The sequence below is a fragment of the Acomys minous genome (genome assembly GCF_964271855.1).
Source record: "Acomys minous genome assembly, chromosome: 10".
Lineage (NCBI taxonomy): Eukaryota > Metazoa > Chordata > Mammalia > Rodentia > Muridae > Acomys > Acomys minous.
The window spans coordinates 34,777,270-34,800,814 of NC_140491.1; the positions used below are offsets into that span (position 1 = coordinate 34,777,270).

The 23,545-nt window shown below is 48.0% G+C and overlaps 1 protein-coding gene across 1 annotated transcript in view; it reads right to left on the bottom strand.

Annotated features, from left to right (window-relative positions):
* The window catches only part of MAEA (macrophage erythroblast attacher, E3 ubiquitin ligase), a 36,127-nt gene extending 13,801 nt beyond the window's left edge, over window positions 1-22,326 (bottom strand). Inside the window, exons 1-2 of the mRNA XM_084797817.1 lie at window positions 22,187-22,326; window positions 368-550 (exon numbers count right to left, since the gene is read on the bottom strand). Coding sequence (XP_084653943.1) covers window positions 368-550; window positions 22,187-22,255 — 252 coding nt within the window. The 5' untranslated portion in view covers window positions 22,256-22,326. The remainder of the gene's footprint in view (window positions 1-367; window positions 551-22,186) is intronic.
* Between the last annotated feature and the right edge of the window lie 1,219 nt (window positions 22,327-23,545).

The window sequence follows — 23,545 nt, forward strand, 5'->3', positions numbered from 1 at the left end:
GTTTTCTAGCCCCAGAGTCATCTGGCATGTGACCTCTCATGCTTAGACACCGTTCCAGGACAGCTGCAGTCCTCTGGCCTTTTCTTCTACCTGACCCCTGTCTGTGACCGGGCCTGCTGATTCTCTTCTGCTGCCTGAAGGTGTTTTAAAGGACTAGTCAAGTCTTTAAAGGGGCATCCTCAGTGGCTAGGTCATTCTGACAGTCCCGGAAGTTGTGGGTGACACATCAGTCTCTGGCAGCCCTAGCTTCCTCATAGTCAGGCTTAGGACGCTTCTCTTTCTGTTTCTAGCAGCACGAGGCCTGGACATCCTGCGCAGTTGGCCTCTTTCTCAATCTTCCAGCCAGGGCCCACTCCAGGGGACAAACCTTCCTCTTGAGGACACTCAGCTTCTCCACCACACCATCCAGGAGGCTGACCACAGAGTCCACGGCCGGGCAACTACTCAAGGTCTTCTCAAGCTCTGCTACCACCATGGTGACGTGGCTGGTCTCTCGGTCAATATTTTTCTGAGCAGCTCGGAAGCGTTTATTCAGGGTCTCATATGGCACCTAGACAGGGAAAGGCAGAAAAAAATCTCAGCCCTGACCTTTAATGCACGATAAAGCTCAGACACGGCACATGGGCCTCTTTCACACTTGGCACAGCCACCCTAAGGCTCTCAGCCCTCAAAAACCATCTCCCAGTACCAGGGGCCCACAGAGTTATGATCACTAGAGCAGTCCAGCGCCTGGAAGGGAAACTGACACTAAGACACATGTTGCCCTAGTCTCTGAACAGCGCCGAGCCACAATCTCTTCACTAAAACAAACAAATAAGTCAGTGTATGTGGACAAAACAGCACAAAGTTCATCTATAAAAACAAAACAGTGACCAAAAAGGAGATGAGGGGAAGGGGCTTCCCCTGTAGCCTGTAGGAAACTGGGGGTGAGGACCACCCTGGTCAGGGCAGTCAAAACGGGTCCAAAAGCTTCACATTATGCAGGTATCGTGTTTCATGTGGAATTATAAATGCACACTAACATTTCTGTTTCATGAAAAAATATTTTACCTCAATTGTAAAAAACAAAACAAAAATCACACACACACACAAACCAACCAGCCAACAAACAAGAAAACAGAAAACTATTTTCCATAGAAAAGTTAGAAAGTAAAGAATATGTAAAGAATTGTCAAGTCACTATGATTTTCTGCTTGTCCGGAGAATCACTGTCACACTTCTCCCTCACTCGTGGCCCCTGACTGTGAGCACAAGATGTAAGCTGCGCCTGAGCACCGTGCCCCACCTCCTGTCTCTACTGTCAAGTACTGCCAGTATCAACTGTGCTGTCTCAGCAAACTCACCTGCACTTTTTTCTTTTCTTTTTTGAGCACAAGGTTTCTCTATGTAGCCCTTAGAGTCCTAAAACTCTGTAGTCCAAGCTAGCCTGGAACTCACAGAGTTCCACAGGTTCTGCCTCCATAGGGCAGGGATGAAAGGTGTGCACCACCACACTCAAGCTCACCTGTGACCTGAAACCCACTCAGCAACATGTGCAGACCCACGGGGGCTCTGTACCCCGCAGCAAGAGGCAGGCACAGACCTGCACCAGGCCCAAATGCAGACAGACAGACCTAGGGCCTGCGTCCAAAGCTTCTTGAGAGTAGGGACTGTAAAGACAATGACAGTCAGGAGAAAAGGACTAGCTTTACTCCCCCAGACCCTAAACCTGCTTTCTCCAGCGCTGTGTTGGCTGTTCCTACCCAGTCAGCTTTGGGCAGAGACAGCAGCATGCAATGTGTCTAGTCCTAAGGCTTCACTGGTATGAGAGGCAAAATGCCGCTAAACGAGCCATGTTTGTCGTGAGGAGGTGCAGCAAAATGGCAGCATGCGAAAAAATGCACTGAGCTCTTGGCTGCTGGTAAGCAAGTAAATCTTGCGGTGCTGGGAATGAAGACGAGGAAGCTGGCAAACAGCAGCAGCTTAATATCCCTCAGCAGGGTAATAAGAAACGAGAGACTAGTGTAGCCAGTGTAGGTCCTGGGCCAGGCAGGCATGGTGGGATCCTCTCTGGGGGCTCTGTGACCCTCTTTTAAGTGGTCAGCCTGCCTGAAGCAGCATGGCTGGCCAAGGCAACCTACATTTCCCTGTTGAGCCACCACCACCTGCCTTCATGGATATGTTCTCCTGGGGATTCAGCACTTCTTCTTCTAAGGGGGAAAAATAGGGTGCGTGCATGAGTGGGCACAAAAGAGATTCTTCCTTTCCTGTCTATCCAATGAATAAAGATGCACCCAAAACAGCTTTTGCCCCATGCCTTCATCTGGATCTAATAGGAGAGTAGCTTTAAGACATAAGACAATGAGACTCTGGCAGACACTGAGTCCCTGAGTTACCATAGCACCTGGCACCTTTCTCAGGTCCAACTCTCCCAACACTACTCGTTAAGGTACCCAAATCCTGCTAGGAGGTAGAATGCTGGAAGGCAGATCAAACATATTCTTCAACCACAATGCAACCCAGCCACCAAACAGTTCAAACTTAGCAAATAAACAGTATGCAAAGGTCTCTAATAATACTACACAAGTATATAAGGGATGTGGTGTGTGTGGAGAGATGGCTCACTCCATTCCCAGAACCCACATCAAGCAGCTCAGAACAGCTTCTGCTCCAGCTCCAGGAGACCCAACACCCTCTTATCATGAGTTAGTGGAGAAATGCAAATAAAAGATACAATGAAGCATCACCTTACATCTGTTAGGATGGCTCTTACCAAATCAAAATATGACCAGGCATGGTGGCACATGCCGTTAGTCCCAGCACTCGGAAGGGGGAGCAACAGGTTAATATCTGTGAGTTCAAGGCCAATCTGGTCGACACAGGACGTTCCAGACACTGACCCTGTCTCAAAACAGCAATAACAAAATCACACCCAAACCACAAAATGTATCAGCGAAGAGTCTTGCTGGTGAGGATGGAATGGTGTTGCTGCTGTGAACTATCAGAGTGGATTGCTATGAACAGACAAGCACATTTGGTAGCAGGCCCATGTCTAGGCATGCACCTGAAAGAGCAGGATCTCTGTAAGATGTGTGCATGCGTGTTTACTGCAGCATCCCCAACAGCAGCCACCTGCGTGTTCATCAACAAACCAATGCAGCATGCACATATTAACTCAGCTTTGCAATGGAAATCCTGCCATACACCGTGACACAGAAACCAGAGGACATGTTATATAAGATGAGCTGACCACGAAAGAACAAACTGTTTCAGTCTACTGAACAAGACTCTCAGAAAAAACAAACTCTCAGAGAACAAAAGTAGGATGCATGGTGAATCTCTAATGGCAGAAGCAGGCAGATCTCCGAGTTTGAGGCCAGCCTGGTCTACAAAGCGAGTCCAGAACAGCCAAGGCTACACAGAGAAACTCTGTCTCAAAAACAAAACAAACAAATAAAAATAAAGCCCCAGGCTGGAATGTGGTCCAGTTGGTACAGACAGTGTTTGCCCAGCACATCTGCAGCCCTGACTTTCATCTCATCATTGCATGAAGAGAACGTGCACAGTGGTAATCCTAGCACTCAGGTGGTGGAGGTTGGAGGATCAAAAGTTAAGATCAGAACCTCTTTGATTACGTAGTAAGTCTGAGACAAAAGAAACCAACTAATAAGTGATGGGCAATGGTACCTGACATCAAGACTGACTGCTACAGCTGAGTATGGTGGCCCGGCTGTGAGCCCAACACTCAGGAACCCAAGGCGGGAGGATAGCGAGACTGAGCTTGGGCTGCACAAAAAGATCCCACTATAACACCATCACCGCCCCAAACCAAACCACAACAAAAAGAAGTAATTAACCTGTGTGATCCCCTTAGCAAAGGTGGTGGTCTGAGATTAGCTGTGGACCAAATGAAGGTGAAGAACCCCCAAACAGCCCCACACCCACCCTTGTATGTCCAGCTACAAGGCCAAGGGAAATAGCAGTCAAGCTGTCAAGACTACAACTCACCTGAAAGCAGTGAAAATCAAGCCATGCCTCACACACCTACCAAGAACACCCTGAAACAGATCACACATCCAAACACAAATGCTGACACTCCCTGTAAATCATCTGAGGAGGAAACAAGACATTGTCATGACTTGAAGAGGACACAGCTCTGTAAATGGCACTGAACACACGGACTATGAAAGGAAACTCGTCATTGGCTCTCTACCAAAGCCAAACTTGTGCCCTGCAGACAAGCACCTAAGCAAAGAGAACAGATGCCAGACTGGAAGGAGCCACTGGAAATGGACACATCCTGTAGGACCCCTGCAGGGAAAATCGGACTGCCTACAAACATTTAAATTAACGACAGCAACAGCCCCGTTCTCAAAACAGGTCAGAGAGCTCAGCAGAAATGCCATCCAAATGACACATGGAGGACCTGCAATGCTGCTTGTCACCAGCAAATAGAAATGAAAATGGAAAATGGTTATTCCTAGGCAGCACCTTCATCTGGCCACAGGGTCTCAGACTTTCTGTCAAAGATGGAGCGTCTGTGAGCACATTTCTCAATCCTCAGTAAAGCTAATGGCCTCTTTGTCCAACCAGTTGAAGAGCTGCACAGAACACACGTCTGCATCCAGCTGGGATGCGGCTGCCTCTGTCTTCTGTCTTCTGTAGGCAACGGCTGTCTCAGGTCTCAGATCTGCTCGTCTCTGCATTAGAACTCTCCCATGGACCACCTTTGCTCTGAGAATGAAGCACACCCCAGTTTGCTTGGTATCCTGGGATATCCCTGCCTTCAGACGTCCAGGCAATTCCCTGTTTTTAGTATTTCTATAAACACATCCTATCGATTCTGTTTCTCTAGAGAACTCTGTGCAAAGAACAATTCAGGATAGGGCTGATAAAGCTGAGGAACAGTTGACCCCTGCTGGTATTTGAACAATTCTCTGGAAAGTTCGGGAGTTTCTCCTGGAAAGAGACTCCCAGCCGATGCAATAATCCCATCCTTCGAGAAAGGAAGAGACTGCCCAGTTCAATGCTCACCACAGGGATGAGACGCAAAGAAGCCACGATGCCCTTCCACAGGAGTCAAGGGCATAGCCTACTGCTGTGTAAAGGGCACTGCACACCCAGCTGCACCTGGCAATGTGTAAGGCATTCATTTCTCTCCATGTGGGTGTGGCTATCAACTGCAGTTCCTGTAAGGGGAAAAATCCTACCAACCTACCAAAAGGGAAGGAATGAAGGGAAAACAAAAAGCAAAGAAAGTCACAGGAAACATGCGACAGGAAGACAGGAAGGCAAGTCCATGCCATCACATTATAAAGCCACAGGAAAAGAGGAACTTGAGAACAAGTACCTACTTGCTCTTTTTTGAGACAGGATTTCGTGCAGCCCAACCTGCCCTTCAACTCACAATCCTTGTTTGTGCCTCGGCGTCTTAAGCGCTAGAATTATAGGATAAACTATCGCAACTGCAGGACCACCACTTTCTATAACAACGCAGAAAAACACAAGTGAGAAAACAGCTCAGTAGTTAGTTACCACGCTCTAGGCCATCACACACCAAGCTCCAGGTCTGACTCCCAGTATCATCAAGTACAAAGTCAGTAAGCGGCAAAGCAGCAGGGGACCACACTACGTGACCTTCCAGGTTGTCACAGCAAAACGTTACACGAAGCCAGGCATGGCAATAGATGATCATCATCCCAGCTACTCAGCACTCAGGCAGGAAGACCGTCAAGCCTGAGGCTACCCTGGGCTACACAACAAGACTCTTACTGCAGAAAGGAAAGTGAACCCCTTTTCCAGACAGGGTTTCTCTGTGTGGATCTGCCCACCTCAGAACTTGATCTGTAGACCTCCAACTCAGAGACCAGCCTAACTCTGCCCCCTGAGTGATTAAAGGTGAGCACCACCACCTGGTGGGGAAGTGAAATTTGTTCTTTTTTTTTTTTTCTTTCGGTTTTTCGAGACAGGGTCTCTCTATGTAGCCTTGGCCATCCTGGACTCACTTTGTAGACCAGGCTGGCCTCGAACTCACAGCGATCCGCCTACCTCTGCCTCCCGAGTGCTGGGATTAAAGGCGCGCACCACCACGCCCGGCTTAGTGAAATTTGTTCTTAATATATTTTCACTCAATGCAACCCAGATATTTTAATTTAGATATACAATCAAATTGTGTGTCCCCCCCCCCACTCTTTGCACTAAATCTTTAAAAGCAGAGGCCTCTTAACTCAGAGCACATAGCCTAACATTCCCAGCGCTCCTTAGGTATGCACTCACAGCTGCCCTGACAGGATAGCACACATCACTGACGTGCAAGGGCCATAGGTGGAGCTGATGTGATGTGAGCCACAGACCATGCCTGGCTTCTAGACCGGGCCACTCTACAGACCTATCCTGAAAACAACTGCTCATGTACGCAGAGCTGTGTATCCCCGCCAAACAACAGACCCAGCCATGCTGTGCCCTTTACAGTTGTCAGTCAAGCAAGCTAACCCTTGGGGGGGGGGGTGTTTATATAATTCACAAACTCTAAGCCCCGCCCCCCTTTAAAAGGTACTATTTAAAATGTTTTAGTATAATTTAGTATAATACAAGGCTGTGAAACCATTACCACCATCTACTTGGAGAGTTTTCGTAATCATGCCATGGCCATCCCTCAAGACACAGGCACCCAGCCATGGCTCCCTGTCTCCGTTCCTGAAGTTTCACACAAACGAAACCATAGGTTATAGGGACTTTCCCCCGACCTTTCGGCTTAATGTTGTTTCTGAAACCGATCCATGCTGTAGTGTATCAGTGCTCTGCTCTCTTTCTGGATGAGTAGCCCTGTGCTAATAACTCAGTTTATGCACACAAATTAACACCACATGTACTTTGGGGCCATTTTGAGTAAGGCTGTCAAGGTTTCTGGACCTTGTAAGGACAGCAACTACCTAATGATGGCCACGCTGTGTTTCGTTCCCATCACATCTCCTGAGGTTTTACCATCATTCCCGCAGCCGTTCTAGCAGAGGGGAGCAGTATGTCCCGGCGGCTTTGGTTTGCATTTCCTTGATGACTAAGGATGCTGCGCACTGCCTGTGTGCTCTTACTGGCTATCTGTGTGTCTTCTCTGGAGAAAGCCTTCCAACTGTTCTGGGTTTTGGAATGCTTGTAAGTACACAGAGGCTAGCGTGTATACAGACGTGACGCTGACATGAATGGCGTTGTCTTCTTAATCACTCTCTACTGTATTTATTGGGCAGGGTCTCTTGCCCAATCTAGACTTTAAGTCAATTTGGCTAGTCAACATAGCCAGCTACCTTGAGATATCCGTTCTCAGCCTCCCAATGCCAGGATTATAGGTGGGCTACAGGTAAGCTACCACATCATGGCTTTATGTGGGAGCTGGGGATCTGAACTCAGGTCCTGAAGCTTGCATGGTGAGAACTTTGCTTTATCCACTGTTTGCTTGTTTTAACATTCTAAATTATTACTCAACAGTAAGACTTCCTCAGACTGTAAGCAACCGCTCTATTAGAGAGGTGATCTGCAAATGTTTCTTCCTTTTTGTGAGCAGCTGTCTTGGCCATGTTAGGAAGCTTACACATACAATTTTTACCTCATAAAGTTAAAAAGGCTGCATGTCTCAGAGCAAGGTACTGACAGAGCTGAGTCTGGCAAAGACCCCCTTACTGGTTATGACCTCACATTTTCTTTTAGTAGTCTTTGGAAGACGGCTCTGTAGTAAAAAGGACTTTCCCAAGCCTGATCACCTGAGTTCAATGCCTGGAACCCATATTATATAAAGAGAACTGAGTCCAGCAAGCTGTTCTGATCTCTCCTCACGCATGCCCACACATGTGCACGCAAAATAAATAAATGCAAACAAAACCCCACATTAATCCAGGCTGGGCTCCTGTGCTCAGGTGTTGAGAAACTACAGGCTAATCCAAGGCCAGAGTTACCTTTTGTACTGTTCTCGATTTCTAGAAGCTTTATAATTTTAGATCTTTCATTTAGTACTCTGATTTATCTTTAGTTTTTGTGTATGATGGGATATGGGGAGGCAACTTCATTTTGAATGTGAAATCTAGTTGGCTCAGTACTTGCGGAAACACTACTCGAGCTAATTCCCCTTGAGTTCATTACTATAGAGGTATGGGTTCAACACTGGGTACAGTGCAGAAGCAGTGCAGTGCACGGCTTGCACGTGTAAGGTGTTGGGTTCAATCTTAAGCAATGCAAAATCAAGTAAATAAATGCCCACCCTCAATTTTGATAGATATGTCCATTCTTCCACTAATAACAGGTGTGTTTTGAAATCTAAAACTCCAAGTTCTGTAAGTGCTGTTCATCATGTTGTCTTGCCTAGTCTGGGCTCCTGACTTACTCTGTGGATTTATGATCAACTTGCCAATTTTTGCACAAAAAAGCCAACTGAAATTTTGATGCAGCTCCCACTAGCCCTGCCCATTAGTGCAGGAGTAATGCTAGACTAACAGTCCTGTCTTAGTCCTACATGTTGTATTATTTGTGCTATAGTAAATAAAAATTTCTCAACTTCCTCTTAGGCTGTTCATCTCTATGGTACAGAAACACAATTTATTTTTATATACTGCTTTTGTATTCTGCAACACCGGTGAACTAATTTATTAAGTCTAATAGTTTGTATATTGATGTGCACTCAGCTCACAGGATCATGTCATCTGCAAATAATTTCCCTTCTTCCTTTCTAATCCAGAAGCCTTGGCTTTCTTGTCTGTGATGGCTACAACTTCTAGGCCAAGGGTAAATCTAAGCAGTGAGGAGTGGTGTCTGTGTTGTTGCTGACCACTAGCTAGTATGTTTATATGCTTTTTTTTTTTTAAGAAGCCTAGCTGGTTGAGGAAGTTGGTACTTTTTATGTTGAAGAGGTGTTTGTTACTTTGTCAAACACTTTATTCCAAGAATATGTGCATTATACTCATTTCCACAAGTTGATCTTTACATTTCCGGGTAACTCTCATTTGGTCATGATGTGTGTGATTCTATTGTATTGAGGAGTGTCAGCCCAAACTAAGTGCAGACTCTCCCTGATCTGATTTTCCTGCTTCTACTTCCCAAGTGCTGGGATTTCCAGCCTGCCTCGCTTAGGTTCAGATGCTGCAGAGGACTTCAGGGTGTGGTTGTTCATAAAGAACACTGGTCTATTTTTTTCATGTGTTACTTTCTGGTTTTGCTATGGATAATACTGAGTTCACAAAAATGAGGTGAAAAGTGGCTTTTCTTCCTTGTTTCTTGGAAGAGTTTGTGGAGAGTTGATATAAAACAAGAGTTCACGAGGACAGCCATCTAGTGCCAGGCCTTTTCGGGCATCTGGGAAGCTTTTAACAACTGTCTTTGCATGCTGCAAGGCCATTAAGTTATTTTTTAACCCTATAAAAACACACTTTGTATATAGATCAACTCAATACACCTTCCCTTTGACACACTGTTGGTGCTCCATCAGCTCTCTACAAAAAGAAATGATCCTGCTCTTTCTTATGCACTGAACCAACTCTCCTTAGTTTTTATTTGGAGGATTTTTTAGAAGACTATATTTGATTTTCAATTTAGTCTTACTTTATCTGGTTGTACTAAATATTTAAAAGTTTACACTTAATAGACCTATCTGATATCTTCCCATGTGTCTGGCCAGCAGCAAGAGTCAGTGACAGGTTTTTGTTTTGTTTTGTTTTTAAGATTTATTTATTCTGCTAGGCGTGGTGGCACAGGCCTCTAATCCCAGCACTTGGGAGGCAGAGGCAGGCAGATCTCTGTGAGTTCGAGGCCAGCCTGGTCTAAAGAGTGATTCCAAGACAGCCAAGGCTACACAGAGAGAAACTCTGTCTCCAAGAACTACGTCCCCCCAAAATCTAAGCCAGGTGTGGGAGGCAGCACTCAGGAAACAAAGGCAGATGGATCTCTGAGTTTGAGCTAGCATGGTCTACAGAGCGAGTTCCAGGGCAGCCAGGGTTACACTGAGAAACCCTGCTTGAAAACACAAAACCAGTCAAACAAACAAAAGATCTATATGTGTGTATTAGTGTTCTGCCTGCATATATGTACACACACCACATACATGCCTACCGATGGTATGAGCCAACATGTGGGTGCTGGAAACGAACTCTGGAAACAACTGTTCTTAACCTCTGAGCGGTCACTCCAGCCCTAGTGTGACAATTCTTAAAGTCAGGCTCTCTCTAGTTAGCTGTTGTGGGTGTTTTCTTCAGCACAGCTTTCCCCAGCAGTGACTCACCAAAATACTTGTTTCCAGCAGTGAAACCCAGTCAGGTGCACATGATTTGCTGAGACCTGAAAGAAACAGCTGCACTCCACCTGCCAGGCAGCACTCTCTCACATGGTGCCATCTACTCAGGACCTCTTTCCTCAAGCTTTCTCTCATACTTGCTTTGAGTATTGACAGTATTTCCTGGCCCCCTCCCCAAAGAGTGCTTTAGATTGTCACTGTGTGTCTAGCCATTTCCACCAGTATAGGAAGGGTTTGCTGTTGATGATGATGAGGAGGAGGAGGAGGAGGAAGAGGAGAAGGAGGCGGCAAGAACTGACACCTCTTCCAGAGGACCTAAGTTCAGTTCCCAGCACTCATTTGGTGGCTCACAACCATCTCTAACACCAGTTCCATGGGACCCCATACCCTTTTCTGACCTCCACGGGCATATATATGCATGAAAACACTCATTCACATAAAATTAATAAATTCCTTTTTTTAAAAGCCTCAGGAGTAGGCATCTAAGTGCTAAAAAGCCAATCGTACCTTCTGAAGAGGGGGCTGTGCCCTAGAGAAGCAAACCACAGCATCTCTAGCAAATCATGGAGGCTAGTGCTGCCCAGTGCTTACACCCCAGGGATGTCTGCATAGCAGCCTAGGACCATACTTTAAGTGTGCTTTAAAAAACAAGCAAACAAACAGCAATAACAAAAACATGTTTCTGGTTAAGTTCTAGGAAGCTGTAGGACGCGACTGACGAAGATGGAGGTAGAAGGAGAGCCATCGGCATCGCTGCTCCTTTTACCTAGGTCCTTCCAAGCTCTACCATCACATCCATCTTTAACCCACAGGGCACATGCGGACTGCTTTATGCCAGCAGTCCATTTGAGAAAACCCAAGCAAAGCAAGACACAGACAGTACACAATGCAATATGCCACCTTCTGCTAAAGCTGGCACTGCATGGCATGGCACCAAAAGGTACCACAGCCAGTCTCATGCAAGCAGGTCTTCATCCTTAATACAGCTCAGTGACCCAACCCAAGCCTTAATGGCAGTGCATACCTCCTCACAAGAGGCCCATCCTCACTCTGTTGGTAACCCAGACCCAGCACAGTTCTGAGTGCCTGGGCTTGGGTCAGTAGGGTCCTGTTCTTCTTGGTGCTCCCCTTGTTCTAAGCAAAGAGCACTGTGCGACGCACAGAACGTACCAGGCATCATTACCATCACCGCAGAGAGGCAAGTGAGTCACTCACCGCTAGTGCCTGTCTTCCAGCAGCCGTGTCCTTCTCAGGCCCCTTCAGTGCAGCACTGCCAGCCAAGGCTCACCTGGCCACTTCTTCCCATTGGCAAGCATTGGACAGACTCGCCTCAGGGATGGACACAACTGGCCACTGGCTGTACAGAGGGCAGTGGCTAATCTTGGTGGGGATTACATGGCCAGCAGCCCACTAAACCTTATTTTTAAAGTTTTTTCTTTCTTTTTTAAATGTGTATGGGTGTTTGCCTACCTGTATGTGTTCCTGGTGCCTACCCTTAGAGGTCAGAGGAGAGCATCAGATTGCCTGGAACTGGAGCACAGATGGATTTTAGCAGCCATGTGGGTGCTGCGATCCAATCCAGTCCTCTACAAGAGCAAGCACTCCTGTTAAACCATCTCTCCAGCTCCCCACTGAACTTTCTTAACAGTAGTACCTAATTTCTACTTCATATTCTTTTGCGTTCAACTTTACTGAGGCGTTTATTATTCATGCTTCAAAGTTCATTCATCTATTTGCTTCTTCAGCCTTTTGTGTGTTTACAGATTGCTGCATGTATTACATACACCACAATCTCGCAAAGACATTGCTGCAATTCTACCTTTTCTAGTCTGGTCAACCACTGATGTACTTTCTGTCTTTATAACTACTGGTTGTTTTCCTCATTTGCATAAAAGGTCTGTAAAGCCTGATATCCTAGCAGGCCTTTGAGAATTATACCTTTGGAGGCCCTGGCCCTGGAAATGAGACTGTGATGGAAGTTTTGGTTTCTTTGTAAGCTCAGTTATGTTATGTAAATTTGTTTCTGTTTTAATCCCAAGTATGGGATTTTTAGTTTGTTCACAGCTGAAAACTGTCTCGTGTGGGTGTGGTCTTTGTCAGCTCCTGCAGCATGGAGAGGGGCGTGGTCTAGGAGTCTAAGGAAGACAAATAGGAGAGACCAGAGAGAAGTGTGTCATGTGGTGGTGGCAGCTAGAGAGAGATGGAGAGAAACGTTTCAACCCAGCAGCTCGGAGGAGACTGCTTGCTGCATTTGCTGTTGACAGAGATTGGCATTGCCCCCAAAAGAACCCAACTGACCCTAAACAGCCAGGAGAAGTAAAGGGGTCTGCAGCCCCTCTCCCCACTAACATTCTTTCTTCCACCCAGGATTAAGGGGTGGGTGGAAGGGAGGTAGAGGCTTCAATACCCCAAATAAAATTAGAGTTTTAAAACAAGCATCCAGATAAGACTTGACTCCAAGTTCCAGCACACTGGCCAGAACCTGACACAGGGCCCCGCCCAGCTATGCGGCAAGGAGCTTTGTCTTTATCTGGAGAGAGGATGAGGACTGGCAGCACTGATGAGCATCTGCATCTCTGAGGTTATGGGCTCCTATATGGAATGCAGCACCTAGGCGGAGCATCCCTGAAGGGCCCTTCCCAGCTGTTTACCTCACTAGCTTTCTTGCCTTCCTCTTCTCCAGTTGCTTTTTGTTCAACTCATATTGAACATATTTCAAAAGACCATATACACTCATCTTTCAGCATATGTTCATACTCTACCTGGAATACTTTTTAAAAATTATTCTTACAGAATTTCTTACATGTATACATGAAATATGATATTTACCTTCCATTTTCTTCTTCAAACTTACCCCAAATCTCACCACACTCCTCCCAATGTTATCATTTTTCCTTCTTTTTTCCCTCATAACCCAAAGTCCAATTAGTGCACCCACAAGTGCATGGGTGTGGGGCCATCCAATGAGTGTGGGGAACCTACTAGGGGAATGACTCAACCTCCCCACCAGCTGGGACTCGAGAGTTTCTCCCCTATCCATGCTGGAAGTTTGGATCTGGGCAGGTAAGCATGGCTGTTGTGAGCTCATGTCATAGCCTCTTTCCTGATATTCCCTGAGCACTGTGCCAGGGCGTCGATTTCAACTCTCACTGCACTGGAGGAACGGCCAGAATAACACTTAAAATTACCTTTACCCTTCAGCACAGCCTCCCTGCTCAACACAGTGCAGCGTACGAAGTGCTGGCTGGAGAAGGAAAAGGCAGGAGGGAGCAGAACTGCCTATGTCATTAGGTGGCGTGAGTGAGAAGCCAGGGGATAGAGGGAGGGACATCTGCAAGAAAAGAGGCTGTTGTGGCAATAGAGGAAGGGCATCATGAAGAGCGGGACTGACTCCTCGTAACACTCTTGACCTTTACCTAAGAAACCACCAGACAAGCTGGACGTGGTGGTGAACGCCTGTATTCCCAGCACTGAGAGGCAGAGGCAGGCAGATCTATGTGAGTTCGAGGCCAGCCAAGAACACACAGAGAAACTCTGTGGGGGGAGGGGGAGAAAAAGGAAGAAAAGAAACCACCAGGCAGAACCATATGGCCTATGAACTGTTAACTATCTGCAAATGGGTAGAGACAGACCGGGCCACCTGGGAGGCCACAGGCACTGGCAGAAATGAAACCACACCCACCCATGGCAGCAGCCACAGAAAGGGTAGGAGGCTCCCACTCAGATGTTCTCAAATTACAGTGACAAACAGGTATGGGATAGGATGTAAATTTAGGGTTAGGGTCAATGCTTCCTCCAAATGTCTGGCCTTAGTAGCTGTCTTTTACTGTAGGAGGAAGGTGGGAGTTGATTTTGGAGAAAGCAATTAAGATGAAGCTTAAACCAAGGTGAAAACTTGCTAAAACCTCAGCACTCAGATGGTCAAGGCAGTAAGACTGACAGTTCAAGGCCAGGCTCGGGTACCAGTGACCACACCTATAAAGAAGACTGATTCTTCCTCCCTAGCAGCTGTCAGCTGCCAACAGCTCCTCAGTAAGGGATTGCATCTCAAAAGTTTTTCCCCTGCCCATGCTGCAAGACCCTGTTCCAAAAGTAACAACACAGAGAGATTAGAAAGTTCCGCTTTAATATGCTAACAAGCACCTTACAGAGATGAAGGGCATGCTTTTTAGGCTCCTGGAGCAGGGTTCTAGGGCACATCAGCAGTGTAGACAGAGAATCCTCTAAGTCCGCAAGACTCATGTGATCACCAAGATCCCAACTACCAGCGTCAAGCTTGGGTGCTGTTCCAGTATTCTGCAAATAGCTCAATAAAAAAGAATGAGAGCTGGCCATGAGCCTGGCAAAGCCATGCAAATGGCTACTGTGGAAGCCAAACAGGACTATAGCTCAAGACTATAGAGGAGTCACTAGCTTTGAAAGGTCAGGTTGCTATGGATGGACACAAAGGTAAAGGGTCTGAGCAGCACTATAAAGCTGCCTAGGAGCCCTGGCTATGGCATGCCTATGGGCAATATGGGCAAATGCAGAGGGGAGGCTACTCCAGAAGTAGTAAACAAGACAAGCTCAGAGAGAGAATGTGACACTTTGCTCACTCACGGGTTAACCAGAAGACAGCCATTATCTGCCCATCTTTTAATCTTGAGGGATGGAGAGGGGCAGGCATAGGGAACAGGTGACTTACTTCCAGTCACCAGAACAAAGCAACCAGTATAGGCAGGCAGGTCACAAAGGGACACACGCCATGAGCACAACCCATGAGGTATGGCACAAGCGTAGAAATTTAAGGTGAAAAGAACAACATATAAAACAACATTTGGGTGCAAGAGGCCCTCCAAGTGAGCTGCCAGGGCCCTCAGAAGTGGGAGCAACTACTGGGCCAATGCAGAATCCACACAGATGGCTGACTCTGGGCTGGAATTTATCAGGAAGAATGCTGGACATCTATGTGTAGGAGGCTGATGCTGCAACTCCAGGGTCTGAGTTAGAGGACGGAAGCACAGGGAAACAAGGAGGGATGTGCTTGCGCAGAAAAGCATTCTGGAATTCAAAAGGCAAGCACAAGTGGCAAAGTTTTAAGGAATTTTCCAACCAGACAGCAGAGAAATTCACTTGGCCAATGGTTGTTTGTCGTGACTCTGTGCCAGGTACTCTTGGATGTGCTAGGCTACGGCAGTGACCAAGACATATTCTAAAGGAGATGCCGAACAGAAAGAGAGGGCGTGATCATAGACATAGATAATTCTGTTGAACTGTGATTAATATTATAAAGAAACCAAAACAGGGAACAGGGTTGGGGACTGAAAAGATGTCTCAAGTGTTTATTAAAAAAGAAAAAGAAAGAAATAAAAAGAAAAAAAGCACTTGATGCCCCAGAGGACCTGCGGTTTGGTTCCCAGCATCTACCCACACCAGGCAGCTGGAAAGGGCAACTCCAGAGGAGGACACCTCTGGCGTTCCCAGGGAACCTGAGCTCACTTGCATATACCCACATGCACACACACCTAACATAATTAAAAATAAGTCTTTAAAAATTAATAAGACAGGTATGGTGGTGTTGGCCCTTAATACTGGTACTCAGGAGGCAGAGATAGGCGGATCTCTGAGTTTGAAGCCAGCCTGGTTTAAATAGTGACTTCCATCCAGCACAGCTACACAGAGAAACTGACTCAAAACAACAACAAAACCCACAAAAACAAAGATGAATTAAAAACAAAACAAAAACAACATAGGAAACAACCACAACCTTCATTTTACTTAGGCAACAATAAGCTACAAATGGGCTATGTATTTCTAGGTTCTGTAAGTCTGGATGTGGCTAATCTATGTTTATAAATGTTCCACAGGGATTCTGGAAAGGCCCCTGCAGGAAGCTGGTCCACGTGGGGCAGCAGTTTTCTCCTCAGCCTTCCCAGCTAGACATGAAACATGTCTCCCAACAGCTCCTATTACCTAAGGATCCTAAAGATAAAGGAGGCAGGAGACTTGGAGCTGTAACTCCAAATGTTTAGAGGGTGAGGAGACAGCCTAGGGGTCGTAGCCTGCGATGGAACAAGTCAGGAAGACATGGTCTTCAAGTGGGGTGGTAAGGAGCAGGTCTGCGGTGTCAAGGCCAGGATCTATTGTTCCATTTTGCAAGGTCTTGACCCACCCCACAGACAACTAAAGAAACACACCGGTTGGCTGCTGCATTAGTGGGAGCTTGAGATGCCTACAGGGAGGTCAACACCGGAGGTACAAGCATCAAGGCCACCTCCCAGGGTTAGCTGGTGACACCAAAAAGCTAGCAAAGGACTCAAGGTTGTGGAGAAATAGTGAGGTACCTCTAGACTGCCCAGAAAGAATGAAGAAAGGTGTGGCAGGACAGCATTTCAGGAAGGGAGGAGGCAGTGAGAGCTGCCTTAGCTGCTGTCTGCATACTGACAGACCAACCACCAAGGGAGAGCTGGGCAAGCGCAAGAGAAAACAGAAGAACACAAGTAGATGCCCTCAAGAGTTTAAGTGGGGCATGTGGGACCCACAACTGCCACGGCAGGCGTGGGCAACTGAGCTGGGGAAGGTCTGAGAGGACAGCTGGGTAGGAAGGAGTATCTAAGGGACAGCAGGAGGAGGCTGGGCCCGGTGGTGCGTGCTTTTAATCCCACCACTTGGGAGGCACAAGTAGGTAGATTTCTTAAAGTCAAGGCCAGCCTGGTCTACATAGCAGTTTGCAGGACAGCTAGGACCACAGAGACAAAGAGGACAGGAGGGAGGCTAACCTGGGAAGGAGGGAGGTGCTGGGTAGGTAGCACCAAGAGGTTTACAGTCAGAAAGTAAAGCGCCAGACCTAGGGCTTCAACAAATCAGTGGTTTGGTTTGGTTTTCCCATTCAGCCACATTCTAACAGTTGCTAGTTATTACAACAGTAAATAACTCTTTTCAAATGGTTCCTATGTCTAAAGATTCTACAACAGTGCACACTAGCTCTGGCAGAGCCTGAACTCTGTGACACTGAACCCTATGAGACTAGTGTTAGTCATGGGATTTCCACAGACGGATACATACACTGACTATAAACGCTGGTCAGTCTCCTTTCTTCTAGGCCAGCAGGCCTCACACTACTGACTAGGTCATTCCCAGCCATCCCGCCTTCTGGGGCAATATCAGCCAAGCCTTTACACAGTCCACAAAGCTACACGGCATCAGCTATTATTTCCATAATCACAGCGGAGGCTGTCAGTCACAGCAGCCCAGCCCCCTTCCACTACTCCACATCACTTTGACTTCATTAATATCTTTTTAAGCCAGGCGGTGGTGGCGCACACCTTTAATCCCAGCACTCGGGAGGCAGAGGCAGAGGCAGGTGGATCTCTGTGAGTTCGAGGCCAGCCTTGTCTACTGAATGAGTCCAGGACAGCCAAGGCTACACAGAGAAAGCCTGTCTCGGGAAAAAGAAATCTTTTTAAAAATTATTCTTTATGTGTGTACATATATAGGAAGACATGAGTGCCACAGAGTGTATGCAGAGTCACATTACAACTTTTGGGGATCAGGTTTCTTCTACCACAAGGGTTCCAAACCTATGAACCACATCGCCTGCCCTGGTTATCCTCAACAGACGTATATAGCAGACACCCACTGGTTACCTGCTTGCCTGGGGCAGGGTATGGTTACCAGAGGACATGCACAAGTGCTTCTCATAACACCTGAGGGTCCGCACAGGGCCTAACAAGAAATTCATCAACAGCTGCTATCACAGCAAGGGCAGAGGCCTTAGCTCTAAGGCCTGGGCTGCACAATGGTGGTGCAGTCTCCTGGATATGCCCTGCTCACATCCCTTGCCACTCTGAGCCCCTACTTAGAAGTGCCTCTATCGTGGTCCTCAACCACAGAAAACCAGTACTTTTTCTAACTCAAAGTCTGTTTGATGATTAACACTGAAAAAACAGAACTCAGCAGCTCTGTAGGAACTCAAGCCTGCACTGTCTAATCTCAGTAGGCAGTCACCTTTCAGAAAGATAAGAGGTACACCAATTGGACACACATCTGAAACTCAAATGTCCAACAAATGAAAGACAAGGTGACTGAAAGGGGGCAGGACATGAACATCAGGACACAGCTCTTCAAGAACAGAAGGAATTCAGGTGGCCACCCATGGATGGCAGACCCTAAAGGGAGAAGAGAGGAGGCTGTTTCAGACTACAACAGACAGCGTGTTGAAAATTGGCACGCTTTGGGAAAGGAGTAACGTACAATCTACTGAGTACCCAAGAGGGCAGAGTGGACCAAGTATCCTTAGCATCACACAGCCAACCCACTGAGAACAGCAGGCTCAAATTTGCATATCAAAAGATCTGGCCCACTGTAGGACTATTCAGCCTTAGCCACCCCCTAGTACAGTGTGTGCTTGTCTCAAGTCAAACTTTTATGGTGGTCATGCTATCATACATACAGTTGCCACCTGACTTAGGAAGTGAGCAGACAAGGTGGCACAACACTAGGCTTCCACTATCTGAATGGGACGGAGTAGAAATATTAATGGAATGATCTCATCAGTAGACTAATTTGAAGAAAAAAAATTCCTTTTGTAACAAAAAAAAAAAAAAAGCTTAAAAAATAATTCAAACAAAGGATCTGAGTTTAAGATCTTGGGCCATGAACCCCAGTTACCCCTTGCTTCAAAGGGCTGTCACTTTCAGTCTGGCACCAAACAAACAGACTCAGCAGTCAGAACATGGGAGGATCTCTAATGAACCACATTCCCAGAGCTTTTGAAGACATAGAAACTGGTCCCCAAAAGCAACGTTCAGTCCAGAGGTCTTCATGCTGGTGACTTTGTACCCAGGGCATCCTGGCAATGTCTGGAGGCACTCTGGAGATGCTCCTGCACCTGACAGGCAGAGGCCAGGGCTGCTACTGGGATAATGAAGCTGCAAGGTTCCAAGTACTATAAAGAAGCCTGTGCCAGTCCACCACTATGGAGAAAATACAGGATCAGAAAAGAGCCATGCCCAGGGTCAGGGGATGCCAGCAATGGGCCCTCACAGGAAAATGAAGAGAAAATGAAGAAATGAAGTGCTTGCCAGGTGCCTGAGACTGAAAGGAAAAAAAAAAAAAAGACATCTTGATGCACCGCTTAGGTCCACCTGCTGGTTCCCAAGCCTGCACAGCTGAGGGGGCCTTGCTTGATAGGTAAAGAATCTGCCAATAATCAAAATATGTTAAGTTATAACTTTTTAATGCATAAGTAACATTTAATGGTCTTTCCAGTATACACCCTAGATTCCCACCACTTTTGAGGAGCCCTTCAGCTCCCTGGGGAGACCCCAACCCACATGCCAAACCTGCATCTGGACCCTCTTAAGGACTGGCCACTCATACGTCTCTCCTGGTGTTCAGATTGGTTCTGTGTCAACAAACACTTCTGACTCAAAGCTACGAAGCTTCCCAGTGCCCATCATTAATGGCTCTTGAAAGTATACAGGAAATGGAGCTAAGCATGCAGCTCAAGGGTGGCAGAATGCTTGCCAACCATGCAGAAAGTCCTGGATTTGATATCCACCACTGCATAAAGTGGGTGTGGTAACACATGCCTGAAATCCCAGCGCAGGAGATAGAGGCAGGAGGATCAAAAACTCAAGGTCATCCTTAGCTATCCAATGAGCTGCAGGCTAGCCAAGGCTACACATGAGACCCTGTCTCAAAAAACAAAGAACAAAACCAAACAAGTAACAGTAACTTATAGGAGAAACATCAACAAAGCAAAGGCACACTGTCAACAAAAAAGAAAAATTGTAAGACTAGGATCAGAAGGCCCTGGAGGGAGTAGCATTTCTACTCATGAAAACTTTGCTTACCGTTCTTTTAAAAGACCATTCTTTTAAAAAGAAAAAGAAGCCGGGCTTGGTGGCCCATGCCTTTAATACCAGCACTTGGGAGGCAGAGGCAGAGGGATCTCTGTGAGTTGGAAGCCAGTCTGCTCCTCAAATCAAGTCCAGGACACTCAAGGCTACACAGAGAAATCCTGTCTCAAGGGGGGAGGGGGTGAAGAGAGATGGCAGTCCTGCTCAAATGACACCTCACCTCTTGTACTTGCACGAAGACCCAAACCATTTCATCAGACGCTGTGCAATGGCTTTGGAATGCAAAGTACACTCACGGTCACCTGAAGACGGACTCTGGAGCAACCTCTTCCTGACCACTCAGACCATCCATTTCACTGCCTAAAGCATTCAGTAAGCCAAGGACGGAGCTCTGGAAACCCCTCCCGTCAGTGAGTCCCCAATTCACCAGGCAGACCAAAAAACCATGCTCTCCCACAGCAACTTCCTTCTAACAGGCCTGGAGGTCCTGGGTAGGCCCAAAAGTCAGTGATTACAGGGCCACTGATAGCAGTTCCCGGGAACAGACCACTGTGAGCTGTAGGGTTTCCATCTGTCAATCAACAGAAACCCAACATCAGGGAACTACAGGAATGGTAAGCGTCACCTGTAGTCCCAGCACTCCAGAGGAAGCAGAAAGGGAATTCAGAGTTCGTGGCCAACAGAAGCCTGTCTTTTAGAAAAAAAACAAAAAAACAAAAAAACAAAAAAAAAAAACAAGGCCCGAGGGTGTTGCTCAGTAGCAGAGCATTAGACTAACACGCACAGGACCAAGGTTTGTCACAAGTACCTCCCCCCAAAAGCCCTACGTTTTGACGGTGTGGCAAGGAGACTGGTGATGCCAGCATTCTTTGCTTCCTTCCCTGGTCAAATAAAGCACGGGATACAAAACAGCCATCAAATATGGCTGCTCACCTATTACCAAAGAGGAGCAGCAGGCCTTGCTCTGGCCTCCTGTGAAGACAAACTACACCAGAGCAGTCAGATGTCACAAGGACAATGACAAGAGATACCTTCCAGGGAATGCCAAGGCCTCCATGTACAATATGCCATCACTCACTTCAACCTAGGGAAAAAGAACTGCTCCCTAGGGCTTCCATCTGACGAGGGCACGGCACGGCAGCAGTCAGGTGCCTCTCATACACGAGCCGGGTCTCCCTCCCTAAGCACAGAATGAGGCAGCCTAGCTTAGAACCTGTACTCTTCAACCTTGGTTAAACTACCCACCCACTAAGCCACGCAGCAACCACTCAGTCACCACAGAGATGGACGAGGTGCCAAGCGCTCCGGAAGAAAAGCTACCCAGCTCTCAGGAAAGGAATGTAGAACCCCCAACGCTCAGCTTGGCCTTCCTCGGAACGACCGAATTTGTTTCTCTGTAGGATTTCCTCCCAGGTGCTTTACCGCAGTCCACCCGGCACCATCAAACCCTCTTGTAATTGAGGAGCCAGTCTTCTGTCGGGGATGAACATTTGTCCTAAAGGAACGCACTGGCGCGGCGACCACCCAAGGTCACGCCCCGGAAACCAAGGGCAGGGAGCCGCGCTAGAGTTATGGGGACGCCCAGCGAGGGAGGGTGCCACCGGGTCGCCGGTGCTCCCCACTGGCCCCCTAATTAGCACCAGAGGCATGCCCGCCACGCCCCAGGCCGGGCTTCCGGAAGAACGCCCGGTGCCGCCGCGACCCACGCCCGCGACCAGGGTCCCCAACTCTCTAGTGCCCGCAGCGGGGGCCGTGGCCTCGCTAGCCACCCGCAATCGGACGGCCCGCAGCCTCTGGGCTGGGAGGGCTGGGCGGAAGGCGGGGCTCAGCCCCCGCCGCCCGGACCTCGGAGGACCTCGGAGCCTGCAACCCCGCGCCATCCAGGCCCCGGTACGCCGAGAGTCCCCCATGGACCCCACCGAGAGACCCCCGATCCATGCCCACCGCCCTGGAGAGCAGCAGCCCCACCGCCCCCGACCCCGCCCCCATCCGTGCAGCCCCCTCCAGAAGCGGCTCCGGCCCGGACCCAGCCCCCGCGCTCCGCCACAACCCCTCCGAAGGTGCAGCAGCGGCCCTAGCCGCGCCCAGGACGCACCTTGAGGGTCGGGTACTCCTGCACCTTCAGGGTCATGGACAGCTGGGCCGCCGACTCCTGCACCGCCATCTTGGGCCGGCCGAGCGGAGGAGGCGGGTACGCGACACGCCGGATAGTGACGTGCGACGCGCGGGAGCAGGCGGAGCGGCTGTGCGTCTGCACCAATCGCGTCACCCGGTCGCCCGAGCGAAAGAAGTCCTGGGCTAATCATCTTCCACGGACTCGACCAATCGCCGACAGCTCTAAGAGCGGCTTCCTCATTGAATTGTCTGCCGGCGTAGGCCACAGATGCAGAGTTTAAGAGTAGAGCAAAAACGCCGACGCCATATACATACCTGGGGTTGGGGCTGAGGTACGCGAGTTGGGTTGCTCGCTTTGGGATCGCACGCCGCCCCCTCTTCCAAGTGGTCACAGGCCCTGCCTCAGTGCTCGGTGGCCGTCATCTCTTGGTGATCACTTAGGGGTGCGGTTTTTGCTATCCGGGAACTATTTTCCTTCGTCTCCATTCGCTGGAGTCCTAGCACTGGCTTCCTAATGAAAGATAAGGGTGGATGTTTACATTAGTGTAGGTCAGAAGCCGTAGAGCAGGTTATACAGTAAGGAACACTCAGGAACTGCTTTTGCGAAAAAGCGATAGCCCTTGATTTGGGTACAAAAGGTACCTGGCGGTGCCCAGTCCCTCACCTACACTTGTAGTCAAGTTGTATTCCTGGAGCTCTGGTACTGATCAGTTAACATCTTTCCAACAAGGAACTGAAACTAAGCAATGTTGACCTTCCAGGGCCCCAAGTAATGTAGGCTGCACCCTAAAGCACAAGTAATGTGGACCTGAGAATCAGCTTGTCCCCTCAGGCAATAAGGGCTTCTTTGAACCACCTCTCAGAAACAACTGAAATAATAATGATCAACCAGACCACATCTCGACTAAGATGGCTGAGTTGTCATACCTCTTACTTCTGCTCCAGTTCTTCCTTTATATAAACTAAAGTTGGTAGTCGGTAGACAGACTTGAAGGTCACTGAACCCCTTTAACTGGACTGAAGGTGGCCAAGGGCTTTTTGGTTTTTTGTTTGTTTGTTTGTTTTGGTGAATTAAAACTATTTCATATTTGCTTGATTTCTGCAGAAGCCACAAGAGAGCATTAGATCCCCTGGAACTGGAGTTAACAGATTGTTGTGAGCCAAGCACATGGGTGCCAAGAACGGAACATGGGTCCTGGACAAGACCAGCAAGTGCTCTTAAGCCAGGAGCCATCCTTCCAGCTCCCTCACCTGCTTTGACAATTAAAAATGAAATTGGGGGGTCCTAGAAACCTACAAGAAGAACATTATGATAGGCAGATTTGGGCCCAGGGGTCCT